General features: G+C 40.0%; 1 protein-coding gene across 12 annotated transcripts in view; it reads left to right on the top strand.

The window, feature by feature from the left end:
* Positions 1–19,111, top strand: part of ptprsa (protein tyrosine phosphatase receptor type Sa) — a 213,214-nt gene that overhangs the window by 126,839 nt on the left and 67,264 nt on the right. For 6 of the 12 annotated variants that reach the window (XM_067512143.1, XM_067512140.1, XM_067512145.1 and 3 more), the window contains 2 exons: positions 6,303–6,320; positions 14,622–14,732. In XM_067512143.1, the coding sequence (XP_067368244.1) occupies positions 6,303–6,320; positions 14,622–14,732 (129 nt within the window). Of the gene's footprint in view, positions 1–6,302; positions 6,321–14,621; positions 14,733–16,924; positions 17,129–19,111 lie in introns of those variants that run through there. The other 6 variants (XM_067512144.1, XM_067512146.1, XM_067512151.1 and 3 more) reach the window with 2 other exon arrangements.

Here is a 19,111-nt window from a genome sequence, read left to right as displayed (position 1 = left end):
CTTTTGGCTTTTCAGATTTCTAACAAAAGTATGTGACTTTTTGCTGTCCATGGGATGATGTTGTACAACTTGCTGAGAACCAAGAATGGCCCAGGATCATCTGCAGGGTTGCCAGAAGGCTTTCAGCCAGACAAAGACCCTCCACAAGGGACTTGGTCTACAGAATAGCATGAAACTTATGATAAAAGTATCTGCTAAATTACTAAATGTTAACGTAAACAAAAGAGAAGTCACGGTTTACTGCACAAGAGGGTGCCCTGTGGTACAGTGTATTTCCTGCACCTAACAGGCAAACATTATGATGATAGCCCTGTAATTACACCCATATAAATGTTATCAATTATATCAAAGTCTGACACCACTACAAAAAAGTTTCAGATGTTTTTGAGGTAAACAAACTAAAATACTGAATTGGCATATAATATGTGTGATAACAGGATCATGCTATGTTTTTCGAGTTTTGTGTTTACTGTACAACATGGGGTGTATAAACTGGTGGGCTTGTCTTCTCCATCAGTAATGGTTGCTTATAATAATGTGGAGAGCCAGCTCTACTCTGCAAATTGAGTTACCTGGTGACCTTGTCAACATGGGGTTGTAAGATTTATGCCGCGGGATGATGGCCGAAGAAAAAGAGAGAGAGAAATTCAGCTGTCTTGTGTAACCTCTATCACTTGGCTTTATCTGTTCCATGATGTCTGAATTGACTTTGTGTCCTGTCTAACTGAAACAGATTGCTGTCTTGTTGTGTCTCTCTATCTATCTGTGTTTTGTCTATATTTGTGTGTGAAACTTAGATGTGTCTCAGTGCACATCGCAGTCTTCAACACATTTCATTTGACTGTGACCCATAACATAAGCTAAAACCAAAAATACATAAATAAAGAATAAAACCAACAATAAATGTAACTTTAAAAAAAGGCTAAATCTGTGATATTGTATAACTGACACCAAAATGAGTAAAAATAATTTTCACCCAACAAATAATTAATTAGGTTTTTTAAATTAAATAGAATGTATGTTAAGCATACAGTTAAAATTCTGTAGTACCTTTAATACTTGGGTGGCACTCCCTCAAACTAAAACCAACTATATTGTTCTCTTCCTTTTTTCTATTTACTTTCTTATTGCTTTATTATTTTCAGAAACCTTTGGTAAGTGTCTTGCAGAGCCCAGCAAGCCCACCTACTCTCCTTCAAGCAAATGGCATATTTAATCTACTTCCCAAAATGCATGTATCCCCTGCTCTCCCTTGTCCTTGTCCTCTTTTGCCACTTTTTTTAACTTGTGTTTCCATTAATCACTAACTTTTACATTTGTTTCGCCCACGCTCCTCCTTATGCCAACTTCATCTTCTTTCATCCCCAAACACTGGAACTTACAGGAGAAAGGCAAATTAAGGACGAGCAGCAACATGAGTCGTGGGGGTGGTTGGGCATCACAATTCCCTTTTAAGCAGCACAGTTTTTACAGACAGGGAAAGACTTGCTAAGTTCGTATTTAGAGGCAATATCTTACTTCACATCATGCAATAGTAAGACTTAGGAACTGTCCAGTTCAACCACCCTTTTCACAATATTTAGCCAGTTTACTAGACATTCTGTTGTTTCTGCAAAGTTACCTTGGAAGGTGCTACTATGTACTTTTGTACCAGATTACATTGCTGGTGCCCCCTCCGTCACACATAGTCCTTTCTCTCTCTGTTGTGTTGCAAAACAGCAGGCTTTGAGGAAATAATTGGATTCTGTTTGAATTCTGAGACAACTATTCTTTGTGCAGTCTAGAGTATTTTAGGCTTTTTGGTTAGATATATAGCAAAAGCTCAAACACATGACAGACTCTTTTCTTATACTCAGATGTAAATTCTTAAACCTCAGTTTTCACAATAACAGCTTTGGTATCCATAAATACTTTTGGAAAGTGCAGTGCAGAACGTACTGATAGGGCCTGAAAGAATTTTGAGTTCTTTCCAGGTAAATACCTACTGTTTAACTGACCTCCCCAATCCCACAACTGGGCTGGGTCGACCCTCTGGTCTTGGCCAAATATTTTCTCAGGAGAGCATTTTTTTCTCTCTCTCACCAAATTGGCACATATCCCCACTGACTTGCATATCTCTAGCTAAATCTATTTGTCCATGCCAGAGGGTGAGGGCTTAAGCCACATTTTATTCTTTGTCTGACTTTTCTGACTTGCAAAAATATACCTAGCCACTTTAGGTTGCTATGTTTTCCTCACTGTTTAAGCTGTATGTGTATATAGGAGGGAAGAAAAAGAAATCACTTTCCCTTGTTTCAATACTAAGGCTCTCGTAAGGTAATGTTAGCTTTGGGGCCTTGACTTTTTTGTATGGCACTTTTCCTGGAAAGCTTATTCAGCAGGCAGGCGGAATTTATGCTGATGAGAGAAAAACCTGTGCTCACAAGCCCCGTAGGCTGCCATCTTTAAATGTCCTCAGCACTTCAAGTAGCCATCTTGGCTCTCCAGGTTTTAGTATTTGGCAATTGTTTTTTAATGATAAATGCACGTCCAAAAAATCCAAAAACAACAAAGGTTAGAAGATATTCTTGTTTTGTTTTTGTTTTTTTCCTCGGTTTCTGCTATTAATCAGATTGTTGTTGACAATTTCTGGGGACCACTGGGGGCTGATGGTTTCTCTCTAATAGGTAGTGAGAAAATAGAAACTTCTGGGTGGAGATGGGTGGAGACAAGTAACATGGGAAGTGGGCTTACAAACATGAGTTCAAAGTTCATGTTTGCTCAATAGCTGGCTAGCAGGCTGACTGGTTCCTTATGTGGCAGACCATGCTGTGTTGGCAGGGCAGTGATATTTGCACCACAGTCCCCTGAGGAGCTACTCTAGAGGTGGGGAGGGATCTGACATTTCTCCTCGAGTCCCTGTGGCTGCAGGTCCCAGGCCCTCGCTGGCCTTGTCTGCCAGAACAGATTAACCAGAGGCCAAAGTGACAGTGAGAGGAAGTGGAGGAGTGCATATCCATAAAGATTAGGTTTATAAAGGTTTAATATCTTGATCTAATATTGGATGGCTCGCTTATATGCACATTCCAATATGAATCACGCTGAGTTCAGCTGCTTGCTTTTAAGTGGCCAATATGTAACTTAAGTGCAAGAAAATGCTCATACTTGTTGGCATCAAAGTTGCTCTGCAGGGAGTAGCTAGGACCTCTTCAGATGTGATAACAACAGCCTGGATTTCCCCGAGACCTGCTGCGATACCACCAGGATACCAGACGGGTGTCTGTGATGATGCGAAGGTCAGCCAGATGTCCTCTGGAGGGTGGTCAAATTTTGACACTCTGCCAGTCACACAACCTCATCAGCCTCAAATGCAGATGGGCGAGATCTCTGGCCAGATTGCCTCCTTTGACTACATCCTTCAATGATATTATATTAAATATATTTGGACGGCTGTTGAACCTAACAGCTGGGGTGTTCGGTAGAGCAAATATTGCCACATTTGATAATGCGAGGTCAGCAGCCTATCGAGGTATATTTAGGTCATTGTCTCTTAAGCTGATCAACCCTTGGCTGACCCAAGCTTAGAATGGGAGCTTATGGCCATTAGGTTACATGTTTGTAATACAGGTGGATTTGCCACTGTAATTGAATGCTGGCTGGGCATGTGAGCCCAGACTAAGTTTAATTTTATCTCTTCATGCTGCTTTATTATTAAAAATGTAAAGTTCCAGTGACCTAGACACCACATTTCATTGTCATTTTTATTTATCTATAACCAATACCTTTGCACTGAACCACCTCTATCCACTATCCTTCATTCTCCTTGTCACTCATCACTCTTTGAGTTTCTCTTTTGTCGCTCAGCCCTTAATAAGGTCCACTAGAAGGCCTTCCCCTTTACAGACCTGCTTTATTAACCTTAACCTTACCCTAACCTAAAGCTAACGTTGACCTTAACCTCACCTAACCTTTACCCGGTAACCTCTCAACTCCCAACTATGATTCATCTCAGCTAAAGCGAAATAAACCAGCTTCCTGCAGCCTCTAATCAATTTCTAACTCTAACAACATAACCTTCCCAGAACCCTGTTGTCCTTTGTCTTGTGATCACCTATGACTATGTGGTCTCCAAAATCATTGCAGAAATGATTAAAATGTCACTGTTGTTTTGCCTGGTTTTTCAATAAGTCTGAACTAAATTATACATATTGTGCTCTGTTAGTGTTCTGTTGATAGTAAATTATGATTTTGTTTTAGGCTCCGTGTGTCTTTAAATAGGTCGAGAGTAAATATTATTTCTACAGTTTTCTCTGAAATGTTTCAAAGAAATTAATATTTTTCCTTTTAACAACACATTGCTGACATTGTAGCAGTAATTACATACTCAATACAACCCATAAACGTGCAATATATTGTTTGTATTGACTTATCTTTGAATGCATACCAAAGCACTACACGGAAACTCTAAAGACTATAGGTATCCACCTAGATTCATTGCAAACCAGGCAGAACTTCAACCTCAGTAATTGCCTCCTACTTGCTGGTATCACAAAGGATTCCTCTTTGTACAGTGCTGAACAAAACTCTGACCAGTAGGTATTGAAAATTTAATTCCACTACGACCAACACTCTTGAATGTACATTATAGGAGACTGAAATTGCTGGGTCCAGTTCACATCCTAAACACCAGGTTCCATGATTTATTTTTAATGTACCAGGCTGGGGGTCCTCTGTGATCACATTTGAGGATGTAGTTTGGGTAGCTGTGAACTGTACTGCTTTACAGCGAGAGGTGTTTCCCGTTTATATTTTTAATGTTAGGCAAAAACTCTGTATAATGCAATGCAATTGTATTAGACTACATTAATTCAACCTGAACTTCTAACAAGTGTAATGCTTACTCTAATGTAGCATTGCACAGAGTCTGCATATACAGGCTACTATTTAGAAATTAAATACTGCTGTGTTGAATTGTTATTGATCCTACAAACATATAGTAACTCATTTCCCAAATGCCCAATTACCCTAAACAAATGGGATTCAAAGATAGCACAATGTAGTTATTGTCTATTTTCTGATGTATATCTGTGGTTTATAAAGCCACGTTTGCAGATTCCCAGTTATGGCCTGTCCTGCTTTGGCAACACCCTGCTGGCACTCTCCATGGATTGCCAAGAGCACGTTGTTGCTATGAGTCCCCCTTAGATTTAAAGAGGGAGACGAGGAGAAAGACAAGAGGGAGGATTGTGGGAAAGGCTGAGACATGCAAAAAGAGAGACAAATGGTGGAACAAATAAAGAAAGAAAAGAAATGGGAGTTAAGAAAACCTTTAAGAAAACAATGAGAAATGGGGGGGGGGAAAGCCAAGAGCTGAAAGACAGTTTAATACTTGGTAGAGAGGGGGTTGGTAGTTAAGCTGGCTTATTTACCCACACCCAAAGCTCTGCCTGAAAGGGATGCATTTTATATTGCAGCAACAACTTGGGCTACATTTAAAAGCCTACAAGCCATTGACAGGATAGGCTCAATATTTTATTGTCCCTAATGGGACATTTGGCTTGCAGTCAGGCATGTAACACAATACAGAGTCACAGTAAACAAAGTAAAGATAAACATGCAACTCTCAGTGAAATGAAACAATGGGAAGATCCAGAAGAGCGAATGAGTGCGGAGAAGGGATTAACCTTGAGGTGAAGACTTGCTCTGTCGCAGTTAAGTAGGTTTACCACTTGTAGAATATGTCAGAACGTCAGTTTTTTTTTATTTAACCTAAAGTTGCCTGAGGGTACAGCATGAAATTCAAATTTGAAAAAGACTCCATTATAACCTCAGCAAGTTTGATCTCGCCACAGAAAGGTGGCACCCATAATTGTTGTACAGAACTCTTATTGAGGGCGAACTTGCCGGGAAAGGCCTTGTGTCACTGGCCTGATCTGTGTCGACTCTAGGTCAGATATCTTATGCTTTATCAGCCCAAACTGCAGCCATTATAAAATGCATGTCCTAACCAAGCTTCTTCAGCCCTGCCAAAGAAGAACTCAGTTTTCTCCCTGAATATGCCCAAGGCAAGCGGTGGGAAATGCTAACGAGAAGGCATAGAATGTCCAAACCATATAAACCTCCCATTCTTTTGTGATACCAGCAATCAGAGGTATTGACTTTTTTCCTTTTTGCTATGAAAAAACCTTTGTTAGAGACTGCCCACTGGTTGGATAATCCAGTTTCAGTGGGCCACCTCCCAACCCAAATAACTCCCCTAACTATTACTAACATTAACCTTGAACTAAACTGATGTTGTATCTTCATTTTTGTGTCTCCTCCAGAGGGTACCCCAATTCGAGGTAAGATGTTTGACCATCACAATAAAAAGGAACAAAAAACAGACTTTAACTGACACATAACCAGCCATAACTGTCCCTAACTCCACCCAATTGACTGAATAAGGAGAATATCAGGCGGAAACTTTCTCCTAAAAAAAAAAAAGTAAACGAAACAAGTTTGTCTCATCTGTGTTTGTGTTCTGTGCAGTCAACTCATACTGTCTGTGAGCGTGATCATATGTTTTTCACACTCCCATACACCAAGTCCCCATTAATGTACATTTCTTCCACCTCTGTGGGTGTTTTGCATTTGTGTCGTCTCATCTATCTCCACCTCATCATCAGCGTTTGGGAAGCCACTGAACAGTTGAGATTTTGTTGCCAGCTGATTATGATACAGGCTTTGGAAGGTTGAAAGCAGAGGGAAAGATGGAGGGTTATTGTGGGGCAGTTTGTTTTCTGCCTCTGACATTTAAATTGTTTGGTCATGGATATCTGGCTGGGCTGGGAGACTGGGGATGGGGGCAGGAAATGGTGCTGATATTGCTGATAAGGCCAGGCTATTGAATTTTGTAAACTGTTCAACACAATCTTAGCCTTCTTGCTTTTCCTTATCTGCTTTGATATCCTCCTCATCTTTTCCTTTACCACCAGACCAGTACCCGCTTTATGTATGTTAATGCACCCTCCTCACTTTTCTGTGCCAGCATCAATTACATTTGATTAAATTTCCTCCCTCTTATAAAACTACGCAAAACCAGGAAGGCTTCACAGTGCAATGACTGCCTTTCCAAAAAGGGCAGCATGTTCCCCCCTTTTTTTTAATACCGAAAGCCGTTTTTTTTACTGTATAATGTCAGAGGACGAACAGGAGCATATCAAAGGGGTTAAGGGAATGACACACGTATAGCAGCATGACTGATTAAATATACAAAAGCTTTGTTCAAATTATTATTCCTGTGCCTTTTTCCTTCATTTGCTCAGTCAATTTAACTGTAACTTGTAAATATTCACCAGGCTTTGTTGCTGAAGCATTTTCTCTTTTATTACATTGTTATTCAGTGCTCTTGTTGTAAATGCTTTTGTTCCACAGGCTGAGCAGGTAAGTGAAAATCTCAGTTTGCCACATATGTCTCTGTTTTCATGAGATGGAATTAATGTTTTTTTTTTTTTTTGGTTTTACAATTACAGTTTGGTACAACAAAGAAAGGGATTCATTTTGACACAAAAAAAGCTTCTGCAGTAAGATTCTCAACCTCAGCCATTTCATACAAGCAATACATGACATCCTGTCAAGCCTAATCATGAACATCTAAGATCTTACACAAAATCGAAAAGCCTTTACTCATTACCAACATAGCCAAGCACAGCCCTCCCAGCATCGTCTCTCATTGAATAAGAAGGTATCATAAATCACTTTGTGGTGAACAAAAGCAACCGTGACTTTTGAACTCTGCATTTGCATAACGAGATAAGCGGCCTGAAAAATGTGATTTCTCCTCAGCACATTAAGGCATGCCGACACTGACTTGCTGTCAGGAGTGTGTGTGATGCTTTTGTAGAGAGAAAATAAATTGCACACGAGCTGGAGAGAGATGCAAATGTAATTGAGATAGAGGTGTCTGAGAAGAACACAAATGGTTTGTTTGCTTAGGTGGATGTAGACACTAATGCAGACTTTCATTCAGGTGACTCTTCCACTGTAGGAAGTCAAGCTTTTTTAGGCTTTAGATAGTTGTCCAACTGCCGAGTCATTTATCTTGTCCCCGTGTCAGGTCAGAGACGATTTTCATAATGTGAAAACCACCTTATTTTCCTACCACTGTATACAAAGGCACACAAGTGCTTGCCTAAAGGAAAGTGATATGGTTTAAAAGTAGCTTCTCTTTCTACCTGCTTCATTAATGATTTCATGGGAGCGTTACAAGCTACCAGATGGGAGCTGACAATAATGGCAACACACGTGGGACCCCATGCTGGTGCGATCACTGTATAATGACCTTGGGGTGGTGGCAGAGCGTGCCCGACTGACAGCCAGAATGCAGACAGAAGGAGAGAGACTGAGAGATAAGGGCAAGTCCAAACTTGGCTGCTATGTGGTCATACTTGCTGTTTTCTTATTTGTGTGATTATTAAAATGCAGATTATAAATCCAGGGAACTGAGAGCAGCTGCACGATATCGTCCTCTAAGCTTGCAAAGGGTGAACACAATACAACAACTAGAGTTGTTGCAGAAGGCTGTATGGCGCCTTGCTGTTTTTAGTTAGTTTTTTTGACCACATGTTGCAAATCTTGGAAATGCACCATCCAGTGAGGTAGCGTTCTATTGGGCTTTTGATTTTTAAACCTGAGAACAAATGCACTGTGTGAAGGAGGCCATCGATATGTGCGTCTCCAAGTTGAGAGGAGAGTGGCACAGCAGTGGTAATATCATTAAATATTCAAATATAAGTCTTCTGTGTTAAATCTTCTTTTTACACATAAAATGGAGAGACGGGATGTTTTACTGGATGTGGGAAATTGCTCAAGTTGCTGAACTAAAAGAGCTGAGGTGCAAATTGCTGAGTCCAAATCCATCCATATATACACCTAGGTGCATAAAACGGCACATATAAGCTGTTCATTAGCCATGAAAATCTAAACATAAATGGCATATGTCCTGTTTGATTATGTTACAGGTATTATTCACAGGAGATCAAGTTGGTGCATTGATCACTGCAAAACTATGCATGTACATCAGTCCAGAGTACTACACATTAATACTGTATATATTTTTATTACACCGTTTGTGGAATGTGCAACATCATATCCACCACAGTAAGCAGCAAACGTCCCATCATTTAAAACATGAACATGTTCATTCCCATGGATTATGAAGCTGTGGCCATGTTTTATACCATCTCAGTTCTACATGTCATGGCGACACACTGAAACTGTCATGTTCTCACACATTATGAAGTCATGGCCAGGCTTTGCACCTCGTTTGCACCTGCCATTTGTCGCCTTAATAAGTCATTGCCATGGATTGTTTTCTTTCTTCCAAATGTCACTAGAGGGGCTCCTTAGAAACTGCTAATGCTAATTTTGGCTTTCAATTGTACTGTATTACAGCTTTAGTGAGCAGTGTAGGATAAGAGCACAGAAAAGAATCGAATGGAGAAGAGATGAGAAATGAGACTAATGAGAAACATGAACAAGCAAGCAACAAATAAAATTATGAAAAGAAGAGTGCACCACCGGCAGACCTAAGTGGGCTGTGGATGGAGCAAGAGGGAGGGGAAGAAAAAGTGGAACTTGGCCATCCATTTTGTTGATCACCTAAACAAATCAATCAAGGCCTGCTGGAGCACACTAATTGATTTACACAAATGGGACTGGGGGGGCAGACATCGCAAAGCTGCTACAAAGCACCAACAGGGGTGGGCAGACTGTGGCTTCAGGCACTTTCTGAAATTAATCACCACGCCGGCCCCTCCTCGCTTTTCTTTTATCCTCTCATCTGTCCTTCTGTTATTCTGTGCTTGTCTGTCTCTTCAGCTCGTCCTCCCACCCCTCTGCCATTGTTTTGTTCTTTCTTTCTCTTTCTGTTTTTTTGTACACTTATCGTACACTTATTACTCTCCTTTCCATCCCCCTGTCCAATACCATTAAACTAACATTTGGCCATTTTGTGGGTTTGCCACTGCTGATGTATTTTCTTTTATTATTTTTTTAATCGAATATGCCTGATGACTCATTTCCTGTTAGTTTTCTGCTAGAGAAATCACACTTAAAACTTGCAAGGACAGGTTTGTTTGTGTGTGTGCGTAATCCTACCGAAACGTTTCCCTGCCAATGAAAAGATAGGTGGATAGCCCTTGCAAAACAGCTGCCACAAAACACCCACGGCTTCTGTAAGTATCTGAATTGGCTTTTTAAAATCACAAATTCGTTGAACTCTGACCAGCAAGTCCTCCTGGTTATCACACCTTGGCACCTTAACACATCTCATCAGGTCAGCCTGCATAATGCAGCGCTGTTAACCAGGGCAGCTGTCACTGATGGGATAAATGTCCCACACCCACTGCCCATTATGGTCTTCTTTATTGAATGGAAGAAGGCAGTGAACATGCTGCAAGACAGCCAGGAGTGGGTAGCAGGGGAAATTGAAGGTTGTGAGTGTTGGTGGGCAGGTAGGGTCCCTTTGGCTGAGGTGATACTAATTGTCTCACAAGTACATGACGTCATCATTATCAGGTACTGTTTGCCTATATTGTAGCCAATGTTTAATCCTCTTTTGGACCCTGATACTTTAGATGCGTTACGGAATAAGACAGAAAACTGTTCCAATCTTTTCCTCTGACCTAGAAAAACATGAAGTATTACTCAGCAGGGTACATTGTAAATAGATTGAGGGACTGTCGCGTCCCAGGACATTCTCATGTCGTTGGCTCACTTCTCACAGAAGCTGACATAGTGTCCTTCAAAATTCATGTGTCCTTATTAAGTGTCCTTACAATTCCTATTTATACTCTCAGTACAGCACATTTCTTTTTCTTTTTTTCAGTTATCATATAAATCATAGTGCTGTTATCATATAAGATAAAACATGCTTTGCTCATAAAATACCATCTGCCAAGTAGACTAGTCAGCTGTGATGTTTGTTTTTAATGCTTCATGTTTGCTGGTGAAATCAAGCAAGCGTTTCTGTGGAAGTCATTGCAGTGGTTGTATCTGTGATAAGAATTCATAGCCAGAACAGGCTATTAAGGCCTATGTAGGAGTCCGTTCATGAGCCCATTTGGCTATGACACTGTAAATTGCAATTTGTCACCAGGCATATCTATGCGCACACACACACACACACACACACACACACACACACACACACACACACACACACACACACACACACACACACACACACACACACACACACACACACACATATACATATATATATATAATATAAAAAAATGCACATTGTGGGAACAGACCGGGCTCATGTTTTTTATTGTGCTTGTGAGCGCTGATTTTCAGTATTTATTTCATTATTTGTGCTTCCTTTTTTCCTGATAAAAGAAAAAAAATGCCAGTGGCCACTCGCACCCTGGTGAGCCACAGGCAGACATGTTAGAAAGAGGGCAATTATGCAAAACAAAGTGAGTGCAGTCATTTAACAAAAAAAAAAAAAATGGACAAAAGGAAATGGTAGGAAATGTAGATACATGCTGGTGACAATGGTTTTCAAAGTGTGAAGCACATGCACATTCATGCTGCTAGAGATAGGACATCAAACGGGGTCCATTTGGATTTGATAGTTAAAATGCCTTAGAGCAATATTTCCTTTTTAAATACTAATATTACTAGACTTTAAATTGAATGGCTGCTCACCAAAAATAAATCATTTTCTCATCAGATTGCATTAATGGGATTTAAACGAGCATATTTGTGGTTAAAAAAACCCAGGTTAACAAGCCTGCCACTAGAAGATAAACTGGAAATGTACAGAACAAATGTGCAACTCGCACAGTGTGGAGCAACACATATAACACCAGCAGGGTATTGCATCTCCACTATGTGCAAATCTGGCAGAGAGCGGAGCATAAACTATCTCAAAATAGAATGAAGTTGTGATTTCTCCTGTGCTCTCCCTCACTCCCACAGTAGCTCTTCTATTGGCCTTCTTGTCCCTTGGCTTTCTTTATCAGACATTTGACCATGCAGATCCAAGTTTTTTCAGTTATATTCACAATTATGTTGCTGTTGAGATTTGTTTTTTCAATGTAAATCCAGTTTAAAGTTTGAGACTGAGAATTTCTATTACAAGAGTCAAACGTAGGGTTTTATTGTTTTCTTCACTCCATTTATTTACAGAAAAAAATAAGGTTAAGGCAGAAAATAAGAGATACATGAATCAGAATAAATCTCCATTCCTCCTTGTATCACTTTCTCTGCATCTATAGTCTGTTGCTTTCTGCTCTTCTTGTTTCTCCTGCCGAATTTTTTTCTTCTTCCTTGCTTTTTCCTGCCTCAGTTATTTTCACTCTCTCTGTGTTTGGCAAGTGGATAGAGTATGTGTGTTCTTCACAGCTTCGCTTTGAAATAATAGCTAGAATATGTAATGAAGCCAGTAGGGGCTCGGAAACAATAGATAATACCAGCTAGCGAGGAGCCTCCACAAAAGATGGCGAAGAAGAGACGAAACTCTCTATATGACTCCACTCTTTTTCTCTCCTTATTGCTCCTTCTCTGTTTCTCTAGGAGGTACAGTTCACAGCAGTCCCTGTTGTTTTAATTTGGCTCTCAATTAATTTTCTTTGGCTCAATATTTGTCACCCATTCACATGTTAGTGGTTGTGTGTCGCTGACATTCAGATGACATTTGTTAAGCGTTATTTTTGGATAAAGACATTTGTGTTGGAAGCAGTTGGATCTGTGGACCCTCAGCAGCTGGCAAACCTGGAATAAAATCATAGAAAATGTTAACAAAACAGCGGCTTTGGCCCACCACTTGCGTTTCTGCATTACCATTAATGAAGTTGATTAAATTGCACTAAATTCAGCCTTCCAAAGATTTTGCAATTTAGCACAAGAACGAATGCTGATAAGCCACTGGCATAGCTTTCTGAAACCATCCACCCGGAGTTGAACTTCACACAGTCCTTACTTTGTGCTCTCCCTAGCATTGAGGCACTAGGCTTCTGAGCACATTCCAACCCACCTGCCACTGGGTTGGCATTTGCTGTTCCCAGTGCACATCAAACAGATCCAAATCAGATCCCTGCATCAAGATAGAGGAAAAACTCCACCACCTGCACTCTGCAGGTAGACATTTCCATTTGGATCATGAGCCATGTGCCAGGAACACCTCCCTCTAGGGGGAAGTGGATGATCGAAGCTCTAGAGCTCCAAATGAACAGGAGAAAAAACATTGAGATTGAGTATAGATTGCTGTAGCCTCAGGTGTGTTGTGTTTTTTTTTTTTTTTTTTTTTAAGAGTACATATTTATGAGCTGGCTTAATGTTGGAAAAAACTTAGAGTATTAGGCCAATGCCAAGTTGGAAGCATGACTAATCTTTATAATTATGCAGGATCGATTTGTGGCACAGCTGAAAATCATGATTAGAACAATGTTCCAGAATAGTTGCCTTTGTACAACATTGTGTTCACTTCACTTGCCGATGTGATAGAGTAGGTTATGGTATATTACAAAGAATCCTGGGCAGCGGCTGGTGTATTGATGCTTCCTGGCTAAACGCTAATGAGCGATGGTGCCGTGTTTGTCAGGGAGGCCTGGGCTGCAATCTGTCTGCTGAGCAGCCAGAAGCCCTAATGATATCATCAGGAAGTGCCGTCAACAGCGCTCTAACGAGGAATGATCTGACACCCATTGTTTCACCTCCCTCCTCTACCCCCCCCACCACCACTGCCACCCCATCCCCACTGTTGTTGCCAATCATTTAGGTTGAGTTTACGTGCACATACAGAATAAAATGGGAAAAGGAGATAAGAAAACCAATCAAAAAAAAGGAGGCCTAAGGGTAATATTAAACCCTAAGATAAAACTAGAAACTTCACTTCAAATTTTTATACACAGGAGAAAATTAATTAAAACAAAACCATTGAATAACAAGTGAATGCAGATTAATTAAAACAACTCGGTCACAGTGGATGTACTTTATTTTTGCTCTCCCTGCATCCCTACAAGATATGATATAATGTTAAGATGTCTCAGCTGATATGTTGCTTTGACCTTGATGTGACATATAGCTTTCACACAGTTTGTGATTCCTTGAGCTATAAATTGGCAGAAGGGCTGCTGCATTAAGTACATGTCTCAAACATAGACTCCCCTTTGGTGAGTGATACTGTATGTTCATTTCACTCAGTTTACAGGACCATCTCAGCACCCATCTCCCATTACTTTTCATCACGCTTACATCATGACTTTGTCTTTTTTCTTTTCTTAGGACGCTCACATCTTACACGAGTTGCACACTGCACACCAACATAACAAGAAATGTAGTGTGACTGATTCAGTCCACATTTTTATTTATTTAATTCTTCCTCCTTTTTATCTGCGGATGGCTGAGGCTGGAGAGGAACCAAGTTTGTCATGGCAATCTGCATTATCATTGCAGAAAGAAACGGTTCTTGACAAAATGATCCTGAGAAATTCAAGATACCCTCCATTAACATAGTCTGACTTCTTCATGCACTGTCACTCACAGATTGACTAATCATTTTCTCCCTGCTTTCTTTCTCTCTATTTCTCTCTTCTCTGTTTCTCTCTCATCCCACTCCCTTTTTGTCTCTGTTGGATATTGTCATTTCCCAGGTGCCTTGCAGATTGAGAACAGTGAAGAGACCGACCAGGGGAAGTATGAGTGTGTGGCGTCTAACGTGGAAGGCGTCCGCTACTCGTCCCCTGCTAACCTTTATGTGCGAGGTAGGGAGCAACCCGGCCCCAGAGCCAGACTTCAAAAATAAAATATAAAAGAAACATCCACCCATACTAACTAAAGTGTCTGCACAGTGAAGCTCAGTTTTAAGTGGCATTACTGTTGAGCTTAACAAATGATAATTGCTTCCATTCTAGCCCAGCTTTATTTGCACAAAATGTATTTTGGAAAATAGTTTTATCGGAGTAATATAAATCTTTTAGCATTGATAGTATTGCCTGCCCATAAATGTAATTTTATATGCACTGAAACTTCCAAATGTAAAACTATAATTGACCAACTAATGTTCTTCTCTGTTATGATGTTATGCTCCATTTTGTCTTTCAATGCCCTCCCCTACTCACTCGGAAGGAAATGTGTAGCACAACAAGCCGTATGTCTTTATCAGTTGTAAGACGCATTTTACTTGAAATTGTGTGACCGATTTAAAATGTTTCCCGTCCGTCAAAGTTATGGAACCCAAAAAGAGTCGGGAAGGACTTCTTTTTGATTAGTTTTTTTTTTTTCAGCTACAGGAGAACAACGGTAAGTGTTGATTTTGATTGAGTGGCAAGGTAGTAATGCCCACCAATCAAAATCTCAACCCCTTAGCCTTCTCCAGCTTTGGGCATGACGGGGATTTCCTTGTGGTGATTTAATAGAAAAGGACTGTTAACACAGTCAGCTGCTCTGCATTGCATTTAAAAAAAAAAAAAAATTCTCTTAGCATCGCATAGATTATAAATAGTACACTTCGTCTACTTTTTCCCTCATGGTGTTCTGGAGCAGAAATCCATTGTATTCCCCTGTTTCTTCTTTGGAGTATTATCTTTAAAGCCTTTTACAGTCAGCAGTCATTTTGGCTGGCATGTTCCAGCAAAGTGAAGATATGAAAAACAATCAGTCAGCGGGAACATTGACTTTCATAGGAAACAGGCAATGAAGACGAAGGCCTACCGTCTACCACTAATGCTACTGTAAATGACAATGAATTCCTGTTGAGGGAGCTTTAATAAATTGAAGCAGATGCATTTTCAACATGTATTATTTATATTGTGCATATTAAATAAAGATGCCTCGGTATCTACTCAGTTTGTTCCCTCTGCTGTGTACCAAATAACATTGTTCCCAATAAATAATTCACTACTCTGACATTATAAAATGGGTCAGGGAGCTGCTTTTTCATTATTATTGCTATTATCATACCCTGTGAAGTAGCAGCATAGGCAAGACAAATTCACACTGTGAGGAGCAGAAGGTAAAAAATGGTTCATCGAGATTAGTGTCTTCTCTCACCAGCATTCGCCCTGGATGATCATGCGGTCTCCATTGTGATGCAGTGACACTTAATGTCAAGTAGCTCTCCACCTTGCTTATGTATAGCGTGGCGGAAATTAAAAGGTTTGTGGCAAATTAAAGTCAAAAGCTCTACAGGAATCATTAATGGGAACACTTTGTCGACACAGCACTGGGATGATTAGTAGTTCCTTTGGTCGAAAGCACATAGCTATACCTTGATATCATTGCCAACAATTCATGCAGTCTCCATGAACACTGAGTCCATCAGCATGCTTTTAAAAGAGTACACAGGGGTCATAATTACTCAGGTACTTTCACACTATGTAACACACCTGTTATGCCTTGATGGTGTCAACCTTTGTCTGTTTTCAGTTAACTTTTGTCGATCAATTCTGATACTTGATGTTTACTATGTTTTGTTCACAAAGCAAAATGCACTCGAGATTAGCAGCTGTGGTAGGGATCGATCTTCGGGAGATAACAAAATTATTCTAAATTGTATCTGGGGGTACTCTGTACCAGGGCCAACTGAAACTACTACTCAAACAGAACCGGCAATGGCAGTGTTACCGATTGGCTCGTAAAAACATTGTGTAACTCTCTTAAACTGCAGCTGCTAATTTCAGCCCAAACTGTGTCTTTTTTCTTTTCTATCTCTCATTAGTTTTTCTTTATTTTGTCTTTATTTGGTTTTTCTTCTCTAACAAAAGCAAATACAGCCACCACAGGAGCCTCTCCTTGTGGCTATAACGAGCTTGTGAAATTTTGAAGAATGAGTATGGTACGCTTGATTTGACTCCAGTGGCGCCTCACTATTTTTTTCTTACCAGCCACTGGGGTGAATCTGATTGTTTTGGTTCAAAGTTTATTTAAGGGAGGGGGGGGGGGGGAGGGCAGGCAAGTGTACTTTCAAGACGGGTGTCACTGATAGCAGGGACAAGGGAAAAAGACGGAAAAAAAACATTAAAGCAAAGGGAAATGTAGCTGCAGCTAAACACCTTGAGGTGGCTTTTTTTACTCTCTCTGTGTTTCCCCTATTTTTCTCTTCTCCTCATGTCATTGTGTTCTGCATCAACCCCTTTACATCCCTCAGAGCTTCGAGAAGGTTGGTGTGTTTTTTCTTTTTTACTTTTTTTAACCCACATTTTAAAAAAAGAAATAATAATAAATTCATGTTGAAAATTTTTAGCTGTATTTGACTATTGCAGAGCTCGATTGATTACTAATTTGAAGGAAGAAAAATCTAATCAATTAATCCAAACTGCTAAATGATTATGAAAGAAATTTTTCTTTATTTCCAAGGAAGAAATGATGAAAGCAAACCCGATTAGCCCGGGTCTTGTTAATTTACTTTTATGTTTGCATTGTGGGGCCTTTTCTCGTTTTGCATCCTTTGGTATTGCTTCTGCACCTAAAGGCTTTCTTGCACGTGTTGTTATGGAAACCCAGCATGTGGAAATAACAGGGCCTGTTGCATGATGGGAGAATGTAACTGCGCTTGCATGCCTGTACAGAATCCTTTTGGCCGTAATGGTCTTTTTGTTTTTAGCATTCCCTGTGTTTTTCTGTTTCTCTCAATTAACTTGATTTCTCTACAAGTGTTATCCTGATACAATCCCCGTTTTGCTTTCCTTTTTTTACTTTCCTTTTTGTGTTGTGATTATCGTGTTTGTGTGTTTTCCTTTGTTACACTTCTGTTTCTGACCTTACTTTTCTGTTAAAAACGTTTGTCATTTTGTGGTTCATTTGTTTGTGAGATTTGTTTCTTTTACAAGATGATGCTGCTCTGCCTGTTGAGTGTCGGAGTACCAATGCAAATGCCGAATGAAATAATAACTCTGTATACAGCCAGTGTTTCTGTCATCTTGTTTATAGAGATCCATTACTGAAAAGATTAGACCTGATTGGCTATGATTGGGTTCCATGGTGATTCAGGCAGCCATTAAGGGATGCCATTTACAGTGTCGTGTGGATCAATAACAATATAATGACTTCGACATCACATTTACTGTTGTTTAGCTGGTGCTCAGAGATACTTTTATTTTCAAATGGTGGCAGCAAGATGTGATTGGTTTTTTGAGTGACTGCTGTTTGCGTTCCCTTGCAGTCATGACATTCAATCAAATTATAATTTATTATTCAAAAGCCCCCCTTCCCTTATATGCACGCTCATATATTAGAATTGATCTTCAGGTTGATTAAAGTGAACCAGACGCATATGAGTTTGCTGTTAAGCATTCTCATTATCTCTTAAGATGGCTCACCTAATGGTTGCATCAAAATTTGCACAAGGCTTCCCAAGGTGTAACAAAGTGAATCAGATCCATATTGAGTCTCGTGAAACCTAATGTTGTGAGCGTGTGTACATTTTAGAGCTCCACCAGTCAACATAAAACACGTATCTTTTGGAAAGGAGCCGCCGTTATTTGTTGGGGTATTACATGTGGCTCAGCAAGTCCGGATAGATCAGGCGTGTGAGAGATAACGCACTTACTTCCTGTCTGTCTTCTCTGAGAGTGAGAGTATTAGTATGTGTAGTTGTCAAAGTGTGCTGATCTCTGGGGGATTAGACTGATCTCTGTAAAGTATCAGGAAGTCATATTGAAAGGGACTACCTGTGCAGCAGTACACAAATTAGCCATGTTCATGCTTCCATAAAAAGTATTCATCCATAGGAGCATGTTATGTTGCTGCTATTGTTGTTGATGTTGTTTCAGAGAAATGAGCCCATTTTAATCAAAATCTCCTGTAGGCAGTTTTGGAGCCCACGCATACTGTGCTTAAGGTTACCTTGACAGTTGCTATTCAACTACCAAATATGCACAGGCCAAAAAAGAGAATTGGCTCTTGTTTTTTAGTGGCCATGCAGGTGTCCGCTGAGCATTTTGCTTGTCAGGAGCTACTGTGAGCATTACTAAGCCCCAGAATATTACAGAGTTCAAAATCTTCTTTCAATTATACCACCTTTATTATCCTAAAGAAGAGTTTTTACACAGATAATCATTTTTCTTTGATTTAGCAGTTATCGAAGAAACAAGTGGTATTTCATTTGTAGCACCCCTGTGCACCTATTGGCTATCGATCCATA

This window comes from Channa argus, chromosome 8 (genome assembly GCF_033026475.1).
Source record: "Channa argus isolate prfri chromosome 8, Channa argus male v1.0, whole genome shotgun sequence".
Lineage (NCBI taxonomy): Eukaryota > Metazoa > Chordata > Actinopteri > Anabantiformes > Channidae > Channa > Channa argus.
Note: the sequence above shows the minus strand (reverse complement) of the source record. Positions and strands in the feature narration are given on the sequence as shown.